Here is an 11,032-nt window from a genome sequence, read left to right on the forward strand (position 1 = left end):
ACTTGACTTTTGAGATTTTTTATGTGAGACACGAAATTGAGCTTTTGGTCAAAGATGACACCCAGGAATTTGTGTTCAGGCATGACAGTAATATCCTGGCCATTCATTCTGAGTGTGGGCTCAGGAAAGACACCCCTCACTCTTGAGAATGGAACACAAACAGTTTTCTCAGGAGAAAACTTGAAACCGTTTTTAGTGGACCAGTCTGAAAGTTTGTTTATGGTGAGCTGGAGCTGTGTCTCACACCTGGAAACGCTTGTGGAAGAACAGGATATTTGAATGTCATCCACATATAAGGAGTACGTGACAGACGGTGGAATTGCATGGACTACAGAGTTCATCTTTACAATAAAGAGTGTTACGCTTAGAACAGACCCTTGCGGGACTCCATTCTCTTGTGTGAACAGGCGGGACTGTACAGTTCCCAGCTGCACCCTAAATGTTCTCCCCTGAAGAAAGTTTGCAACGCAACGGAAGAGCCGACCACGTATCCCAAAAGAGTGTAGGTCACGGAGGATGCCATACCGCCAGGCGGTATCGTACGCCTTTTCGAGGTCGAAAAAGATGGATACACAATGCTGCCGTCTGACAAAGGCCTCCCTAATAACAGTCTCCAAACGCAATAGCTGGTCTGTTGTTGAGCATGCAGTTCTAAAACCACACTGATATCGGTCTAGGCATTCATTTTCTTCAAGGTAGTACATAAGCCTGCAGTTCACCATACGTTCAAAAGTTTTTCCTAAGCAACTGGTAAGGGCAATAGGCCTGTAACTGCTTGGACTGGAAGGACTTTTCCCTGGTTTTAGCAGTGGAATGATGATCGCCTCCTTCCAGCGGGACGGGAGGCAGCCCTCATTCCAGAGAGAGTTAAAGAAGCATAGAAGAGTTTCTAGCGATGAAGGTGTTAAATGCTGCAGCATAGAGTACGTGATGCGATCTGGCCCTGGAGCTGTCTGTTTTGAAACGCTCAGTGCTCTTAAAAGTTATGTTATGGTAAAAGGCCTATTGTAAGCGTAGTTGTCACCAGTACCACATGACAGGGTGCACTTCTCGGCAGAATCCTTGATCTTCAAGAACTCCCGTGTGTAATGAGCAGAAGAGGAAACGTTTTGGAAATGTTCACCTAAGGCGTCAGCCTGGTCTTCGATGCTCTGACACGTGCTTCCATTTATTTGCAGAAGTGGAACAGAGAAGCTCCTGTAGTCGCCTCTGATTTTTTTCAGTCTGTCCCATACAAACTTGGATGGAGTGCTACTATTTAAGGTGGATACGAAATTTTCCCAAGATTGCCGTTTCGCTTGTTGCCGTGTCCACCTTGCTTTCGCACGGGCTCTTTTAAAAGCGAGTACGTTTGCTGGGGTTGGGTATCGTCTAAACTTACCCCATGCACGGTTCTGCTCCCGTCTGGTGTTCGCACAATCACTCGTCCACCAGGGCTTGCAGCGTCTAGGAAGACGACCTGAAGATTGCGGAATGGATTTAGTGGCTGCGTCAATAATAATGTCTGTAATAATGTCATTTGCTTCATTAATGCCGAGTCCATGAAGTGATTCTGCTGACAGAATGGCTTCTTGTTTAAAGGAGCCCCAATCGGCAAATTGTGTTTTCCAACGGGGTGGTCGGGTAGTGAGGGTAGCTGCCAGTTGATTGAGTTTTAATACAAGAGGGAAGTGGTCGCTACTGTAAGGACTGTCGGCAACTGTCCATGAAATGTCTTGGAATAGAGATGGACTACATAGTGAAATGTCAATAGCTGAGAAAGTCTGTGAAGCCGAATTGACATGTGTTGCACTCCCTGTGTTGAGAAGGCAGATTGGCAAAGATGTTAGCATTTTCTCTAACATCCTACCTCGTGTGTCAACTTTTGAGCAACCCCACAGAGGATGGTGTGCATTAAAATCTCCAAGCAGAAGAAAAGGCTGTGGCAGCTGTCTGAGAAGGTCTTGAAGTTGCTTTTCTTCAACCTTAGCTGATGGCGGCAGGTACAGAGAACACACCGTCATCACACGGTCAGTGCAAATCTGCACTGCAACAGCCTCAAGATTTGTAGAAAGTTGGACATCTCTCGTGGGGAGTGCTCTCACCGTGAGGATGGCCACACCTCCAGAAGCACGTGCAGCATTCGTTTGGTCTTTTCTGTATACGTTCCACCGTCGGAGGTGGCATGGATTTTCAAAGTTCAGATTAGTTTCTTGAAGACAGAAACAGACAGCACTGTGTCTGTCTGATATATCATCGTTGTCATCAAGATTCCCCAGAAGACCACGACAGTTCCACTGAACGATACTCTTGCAACTGGAACTCATTAGGAGTAAGCAGAAGAAGGGGGTCAGCAAGGACTGAAACGCAACCTGAAAACGTGAAGACCCTGCGAAATGTTGGAACATGAATGTGGAGAATCAAGGAGCTTGTATCCTTGGTGGAGGGGCCTTTTGCTGTTCTTTGCCTTTCAGACCCCGTCCTCTGCCGGTGTTTTTCTTTCTCTGCTCTTTGCCCAAGGACGAAGTAGTACTTGGAAGACTCGATGACGACTTCTGCGATAAGCAGTCGTCATCATCGACATCCATGTCTTGACTTGTACTTTGGGACGGGCCCTTCGCAATCCCGTCCCAAACGGAGGGAGATGCAACAACCTCCTTTGAGGTTGTGGTGGCCTCTCCCTGGCTGATTGGCTGTGTGGCCACTGGAGGAAGCACCTCTGTGACCTTCTCTTGGAGTTGGGGAGTGTGGTGTGGAGGCCCGGTGGTCTGGGTCTCCACTGAAACTCTGAGTGGTGCCACTCCCCTGCGCACCACATCAGAGAAAGTTCCTTTCTTCTGGAACTGCAACTGGGCTCTCGCCGCTCGGTACGTGACGTTTTGTTCGATCTTTATTTTGAGAACGTGTTTCTCCTCCTGCCAGAAAGGACAGGATCTCGAGTACGCGGGGTGGCTACCTTCACAGTTGGTGCAACGGATATCATTTGAGCATGTCTCTGACGAGTGGTCTTTGCCAGCACACCTTGCACAGACAGCCTGTCCACGGCACACCTGCGAACCGTGGCCAAACTTCTGGCACTTGTAGCAGCGTCTTGGATTGGGGATATATGCCCTCACATGACAGTTTAGATAGCAAGCTTTGATTGTTGATGGAAGACTGTGGAGCTTGAAAGATAGGACTACATGTTTCGTGGGAACCTCTTTCCCATCTCTGCGCATCACGATTCGTTTCGCCGAGACTACACCCTCGTCAGCCAGCCCTTCCTCGAGTTCGGAGTCTGAGCACTCAAGTAGTTAACTCTCAGATATCACACCTCTTACGATGTTCAAAGTGCGGTGAGAGCTTACGGTTACAGCTGTTTCTCCGATGTGTGTGAGGGAATGCAGTGCACTACTTTGTTTTCGGTTATCCACTTGGACTTGAATGTCACCACTGCTCAGCTTCTTGGCGCTGTAGTTCTTGCCAACTACACTTTCCAATGCTTTAGCAACTGCAAATGGTGACATTTTCGAAAGTGGTTTTGTTTCGTCTTCGGAGTGTACTAACGTGTTTCGTATTGCAGAGCACATGTCCTTTCTACAAACCACTTCCACACAAGTAGTCTCACGGGTTAATGAGGCCAAAGCCCCAAAGCCGACATATAAAATTTGGGAGACCCCCGTACGCACCAAAGCTACATATGCGAAGGCGCCGATACCAAAGGAGGAACAGTAAGCCGGTTTCGCCGCCGCGAAAATAGTGTCGCCGCTGGCATTTCCCGCCAAATTCCGGCTATTTACTTTCCATTGGCTCCGGTCCCCCACGTGACCTTTCTCGATCATGATTGGCTGAGGCTCATTTAACCGGTGGATTCGCCCGCGTTCGTTTCTCCGAGGCGCCGACCCGTCTGACCGTTGTGTAGCTCGCGTCTACGTATGTGAGCAGGCGGTGATTTCGTTTCGTGGATTTCGAAGATCTTCGAGCCATGGACGGACGCCTGAATGAAAGGTAAGCAGACAAACGTATGATGCATGACAGTGATCAGACGTTTAATACTGTCACCTAACTGTGTGCATGGAGGTACGCCTTGCCCCGTATTACATCATTTTCTGTCGGTTATCAGTCATGATCTGGCTGATGATTCTGCGTGGCGTTACTTGTTGCGTTTTGTTGCGCTATTTGAATGTGTCTGATGTTTAATACACTGGTGTGCATGAAAAGGAAAACAGCGTGCATCGCGTACGCAGGGCTCCTCCAATTTTGGCATTAGACGCGTAACGCTGGCATGTCTTACAGAGCGTATTCAGCCAATTAACGTTGCCTGTGCTCGGGTTTACCATATTATTAACAGGTTCCCTTGTCTTTTTTTGTCTTTTTCATTCAGACACCGACAGCTGTTCGTGGCCCTGCGATCCGCGAGCATGTGGCCCCTTTCACCAGAAAATTCGACAGTTGTGCTGGGATGAAGCGGATGGCTTCTGCGACTCATCACGTGCTATATATGTATAATAATATCTACTTTCTCCAAACCGAATAGGTTCCCTTAAGGATTGCATAATATGATAGTCACGCTTTCTGTTGCTCGGCACTATTTATTTTCTATTTATTCTGCAGTATTCTGTAATAATCGTGTAGATTTACTTGCATTCAAATGTTGCTTCTTGTGTATATGTTTACCGTGTCAATAAATTTGTACATGTGAATTCCTTCGTCTTCTGGATTTTCATTTTCTGCTTCCGGATAATATTAGCAGATGGCCTGGCGAAGCGCTCGGAACAGGGGGGTGGGGGGGTGGGACAGAGAAGATGAGTGAGAGGGTGTGGAGAGCGCACGCAGCGCACATGCGCAGTTCGATCAGCCAGCGCGCGCTTTTTGGCGCCGTTTTCCGGCTATTTTGTCGTGATTCGTTACGGATGATCACGTGGTCAAGGGGGGCGGTGGTTTTCGTGGCGAAACTGTGGAAGCTACTGCTGCACTCCACTGCAGATACGGCGTTAGTACCAGACCGTTACACACGAAATCGCCACGGGTGTCGCTGTCGATCAAGCGAGCGCAGCGCCCTCCAGCTAGTGCACGGTGCCCATAGAGTTGATTTTGATAAAGAATAACGTGACGCTGAGAACAGATCCCTGCGGGACACCATTCTCCTGCTCAAACAAATGTGATAAGGTTGTTCCCAGCTGAACTCTAAACGTTCTGTGTTGAAGGAAGTCAGCAATACATTTCAAAAGACGACCCCGTATACCGAACGAATGGAGATCCTCTAGGATACCGTATCGCCACGCAGTGTCATATGCTTTTTCCAAGTCGAAGAAAACTGACAAGCAGTGTTGCCTCCTGACAAAAGCTTCACGAATGGTTGTTTCTAGACGAACGAGGTGATCCATTGTGGAGCACGCCGTTCGAAAACCACACTGAAATTCTGATAGACACTTATTCATTTCAAGAAAATGAACCAATCGGTTATTCACCATTCGCTCAAAAGTTTTGCCTATGCAGCTTGTGAGAGCGATGGGACGATAACTGGCAGGACAAGAGGCTTCCTTCCCTGGTTTCAGGAGGGGGATTATGGTGGCAATTTTCCACGCAGACGGTACTGTCCCCTGTATCCAAACATGGTTGAAGAACTGAAGTAAACATTTGTTTGATATGTCAGACAGGTTTTCAAGCATTGAATGTGTAATACGGTCTGGGCCTGGAGCAGTCGCTTTTGCTGACAACAAGGAGCGTGACAATTCTACCATGGTGAAGAGCTGGTTATGTCCAAAACCGTCTCCACCATTTACTGGAATCTTTTGTTTTTCAGCCATTTGTTTAATTTTAAGGAGTTCACTGCTATAATGGGTAGAACTTGAAATGCTTTGGAAGTGTTCCCCGAGTGCATTAGCCTGTTCTTCTAGGCTTTCGCATACATGATCGTTAACTTCTAAAAGAGGGACTGAATGACTGATATGCTCTCCTCTGATTTTACGAAGTCTGTCCCATACGATTTTGGACGGGGTATTACAAGATAGAGAAGATACAAAAGTTCGCCAAGAGGATCGTTTAGCCTGTTTTCGTGTCCACCTGGACTTTGCTCTTGCCTTTTTGAAAAGTTAAAGATTTTCTGAGGTGGGGTATCTCCGAAATGTACCCCATGCACGATTTTGAAGTTTGCGATTCATTATTCCACCAGGGTTTCGGTCGCTTTGGGAAGAGACCACAAGTCTGGGGAATAGATTCTGTTGCTGCATCAAGTATGGTGTTGCTGATAAGACAACTAGCTTCTTCTATCGTTATGCTATCAATAGTAATTAAAGGCAGGTCACTTCTTTCTGAAAACTGCTTCCAGTCGGCTAGATGGAGTTTCCATCTAGGAGGGCGTGTTGTCAGAGGGTATGGTTAGGGTAGGGTTGTATGAATGTATGTCCCTGTGTTTAAAAGACAGATGGATGTTGATAATAAGAACTTCTCTAACATTTTCCCTCGAGTGTCTGTTCTTGTACTGCCCCAAAGTGGGTTGTGACCATTGAAATCACCCATAAGTATAAAAGGACGAGGAAGTTGGCTGCACAAATTTTCTAAGTCTCTTTGTGTAATTGTGCCTGATGGTGGCAAATAGACTGAGCAGATGGTGACTATCCTATCTAGACACATGGGCACAGTTACAGCTTCCAAGTCTGTAACTAGGTGAATAGCTTTGGTTGGGAGAAATCCTCGAGTGACGATCGCAACACCACCAGATGCTCAGGTGGCATCAGTTCGATCTCTTCGAAAGATATTGTGTTTACGCAGTGGATTTTGTGTTTGTGCGTTCAGATATGTCTCCTGAAGACAAAAGCATGATGCGTTATACTTCTCAAAAAGATCATTGACGTCATCCAAATTAGAGAGCAACCCACGACAATTCCATTGGAGGATCGTGTGCTTCATAATAGTTGCAGTACTAAGAAGAAGAAGTACTTCAACAAAATGCTTTGTTGGGCTAGTTGGTAATTCATTGTAGACAGGAAACACACAGCGCGAAAAACAACAACCACGGGAGGAAACATAAGACACACACGGGCGCTAACTCCAACTAAACTTTACTGCACTGAAGGGTGCGCAGCTACAGGAAAGACACAGGAAAGAGCTAAAAGGGGGGGAAAAAAAGGTAGATAAGAACAAGCAAAACAACTTAAAAATTCTACTATCTAGTTCTTCGCCTGTTCAAGTAACCGCCACTCACCCGAGGCAAGCGAGATAGATGTATCGCTGATACAGAGAGAACCTTTCTTTCCGATAAAGAAGGCCTCCAAAAGTTCACGGGCAAGCTTATCTCTGCTCTTGCCCAGAATCCTAATTGATTTAAAATCGGGGGTACATTTGCATTTGTTGCAGTGGGTGGGTAGGTGCAATTTGTCCATACTTTTTAACGATCTATCGTGCTCCCTAGCTCTATCATTGATGCATCTACCTGTCTGTCCGGTGTACACTCTACCACAGGAGAGGGGAACACGTACACGACAATTCGTACACGACACTTACGCGACATTCCACGTAAGGCAACATATGTTTTTTACCACAGCTCTTCACATCAACTGCAGGACCGTTAACCTTCCGGCATAGAGCTCCCAGTTTCCAAGGGGCCGAGAACACCAAAGGAACACCGAACTTGTTGGCCACCTTCTTCATGTTGTGGGTTACCCTATGAATATAGGGTACAGCTACAGGTCTGACGGAATTCCGTTCCAAAGCCAGTCTGCCCCCGGTGTTCTACCCTTGAACTTCTGCAACAAGGCCTCCGCGACAGCCAAAAGAACCCGGTCAGGAAAACCCGCAGAACGCAACCTTCCCAGCTGATCATTAAAACTGTCCAGCATAAGATGGGGACATGACCTGCTTAGAGCTGACTCCAAGCACAACGATGCTATAGCCCTCTTGACAGTCTTGGAGTGCGCAGAATCAAATGGCAAGATGTCCTTTTTGGCCCTTGGCCTGTAGCGCCAGCACACTGTTTTGCGCTCCCACATGATTTTAATGTCCAGAAACTGCAGGTTTTGACGTTCAGGCAACTCACAGGTAACACACGTCCTCGCAATCCATGGATGCCATGTCCGTGGACCGTGAGGACAGGAGTGGCGCCGCTGTTAGCGACGCCACAGGAATTTCAGGAGTTGGAGGTGGTTCTGCACCTCCTTGGATCTGACTTGCGTTGGTCTGGGTGAATATTGACTGCTCGATCTGTGTGTACTTTGTGACTAGTTTTACTTTCTGTTTTACAGCTGTGGCAAAAGATTTCTCGAAAAAGGTGGGAGCTACTTTTTTCCTGGCTTCTGGGTAACTGAGGTTATGTGTGACTTTAACACGTAGGACTTCTTTTTCGTATTTCCATTTGTCACAGGATCTCGAGTAGGATGGGTGGTTGGAAGAGCAGTTGACACAACAGTCTGCCCCTTTGCATTCTTTTGTTTCGTGGTCAGACTTCCCACACCGTGCGCAACAGGCGGAGTCATGGCAGGAGTCGGCAGCATGACCAAATCTGTTACAACGGAAGCAGCGCAACGGGTTTGGGATGTATGGGCGAACTTCAGCTGACATATACCCTCCTTCTAGCTTTTGAGGCAGAGTCGGGCGATCAAAGGTAAGAATAATATTACGGGTTGTAATGTACTCATTGTTCTTTCTTATTTTTATTTTTCGTACATCTATGACGTCCTGGTCTTTCACGTTTAGAAGAATTTCCTCAACGGGGACGTAGATGAGTTCTGATACGGCGATGACGCCTCGACTGGTGTTCAGTGACTTGTGTAAGGAAGCTGATATTCTTTTTCCCAACATTTCATGTGTGTTCAGAATGGTCTCACAGTCTGTTTAAGATGTGCACTTTATTAACAAGTCGCCTGATCGCATGCTCTTGATCTCAGGCATATGCTTAGACAGAGATGGCACCGCCTTCTCAATGAAGAACGGCGACATCTTACCCAACGGGACTACCTTTTCTTTGTCATTTCCTGTCGCTGAAAGAACGACGTACTTGGCTGTAAAGTTCGTAGACATTGTTTCGAATACTTCGGTCCGGGGACGTTTGCCGCCCCCGATCGTAGAGGAAGAATTTTCAACCATGTACGGTTTTAGGAAATGGACACTCCAACGTGTCGCTCACGTTTCACGTCCATACGCGTGAGAAGCTCCCGGAGTTTTAAGGTGATGATGATGTTTCAGGTTTTCTTGGCGCATAAGCAACGAAGGCCATAATGCGCCAAGACAATGATAAGGAAAGTACTAATTAAAAGTATAGTGATTCAGCTAAGATAAAACTGTACAGTTAGAGAATAAAAGGACATCAAGCTAAAACTACAATGCGTTTAAAACACCAACGTCTTCAAAGAAACTAAACACCCGTTCAAATGGCAGAAGAGCCTCATCCCCCAGCAAAAGGGATGGATGTAGAGGTGTGTGGTATGTGTAGAGCTCGTGGAAATGGTGAACTCTGTATGTTTCATGTGATGGACATGTGATAAGCATGTGGAGGACAGACTTTATCTCGTCGCATCGAGTGCAATGTGGAGCCTCTTCATTGCAGGGGAGGTGACTGTGGGTCAAATGAGTGTGCCCAATTCTCAACCTAGCAGAAACAACTTCATGAAGACGACTGTTAAAAATCTGTGTCGGTTTAACAATGGTGGGCTTAACCAGGTGAAGTTTGTTGGTGTGTAGTGTATCCCAGTGCTGCTGCCATCTGCTATTGATGGCCCTCATAAGTGTAGGTCGGAGGTCTTGGGACGGTACAGCAAATGGATTCACCTCAGATGAAAGAGCACCTGTAGCAGCCGCATCAGCGAGTTCATTCCCGGGTATACCCACATGACTGGGTACCCAGCAGAATGTTAAAGAGAGACCCTTTTTAATTACTTTACCAGCAAGGCACTGTGCCTTCTGCACAAGGAGGTTTTTGGATATCACTATGTTGCCTATTGCTTGAAAAGAGCTCAGAGAATCTGTGTAAATGACTGACGACTTCGTGTGACTTTCTAAGATGTAGTTCAGTGCGAGGATTATTCCGTATACTTCGGCATTAAAAACGGAGAGCATGTGAGGTAGACGATATGACTGTGTGAGTCCATTGGTTACCATTGCGCATGAGACTGAGGTGCGTGTTTTGGAACCGTCAGTGTAAAAAGCTCTGTGTTGCCCAAGACTTTCTTTAAGGGACTCGAACTCCTGCTGGAGCACAACAGGTGGTGTGTTCTGTTTCTTAAACATAGTCAGGGAGCTATTGAAACATGGAGGTGATTGCCACGGCGGGACCCGAGGACTAGCCTCTACTATGGTGAAATCATTATATGGGAAACTGTAATCCTCACATCCCTGAAGAATACGCATGCTAAATGGGGGAACAACGCTGGGCTTATTAAGAAACAGCTGTTTGAAGCGCGTGCCTCCAATGCAGGTAATAACTGGGTTATTGGGATAACCTCTTACCCTCAAGGAGTACGAAACAGATAAGTAAAACCTCCTTCTTTCGAGTGACCATTCGTTGCTCTCGACATAGAGGCTTTCCACTGGCGACGTGCGGAAAGCACCAGTTATCAAACGCAGTCCCTGATGATGTACTGGGTCTAAAATCTTCAGGACAGATTTCCGCGCAGACCCAAAAACAACACATCCATAGTCCATTCTAGACAGCACTGTGGACACATAAACCCTGTGCAGGGTGTCACGATCTGCTCCACAAGATTTGTGGGACAGCACCTTCAACAGGTTAAGTGACTTCATGCATTTTGTTTTAAGGCTCTTGATGTGGGTTAAGAAAGTGAGCTTGCTATCAAAGATGACCCCAAGAAATTTGTGTTCACCCCTAACAGCAAGGTCCTGTCCGTTCAGCTTAAGAGTAGGTGAAGGAAACAGCCCTCTGACCCTCGAGAAGTGAACACATACGGTTTTGTCATGTGAGAACTTGAACCCATTCTCGAGAGACCATTTGGTAAGTTTATTTAAAGCTAGCTGCACCTGTCGCTCACATGTTGCTAGATTCGTGGAAGAGAAGGAAATCTGAATGTCATCCACGTACAATGAATAAGACATGGAAGGTGGAATTATGCTAGCTACTGAG

At 46.7% G+C, this 11,032-nt stretch overlaps 1 protein-coding gene across 1 annotated transcript; it reads right to left on the minus strand.

The window, feature by feature from the left end:
- Nucleotides 1-2,399: 2,399 nt before the first annotated feature.
- LOC135389481 (uncharacterized) lies at nt 2,400-3,197 on the minus strand. The gene has a single exon (XM_064619523.1). It carries the CDS (start codon nt 3,195-3,197, stop codon nt 2,400-2,402), a length of 798 nt encoding a protein of 265 aa, XP_064475593.1.
- Between the last annotated feature and the right edge of the window lie 7,835 nt (nt 3,198-11,032).

Source organism: Ornithodoros turicata, chromosome 3 (genome assembly GCF_037126465.1).
Source record: "Ornithodoros turicata isolate Travis chromosome 3, ASM3712646v1, whole genome shotgun sequence".
In the NCBI taxonomy this organism is placed as follows: domain Eukaryota; kingdom Metazoa; phylum Arthropoda; class Arachnida; order Ixodida; family Argasidae; genus Ornithodoros; species Ornithodoros turicata.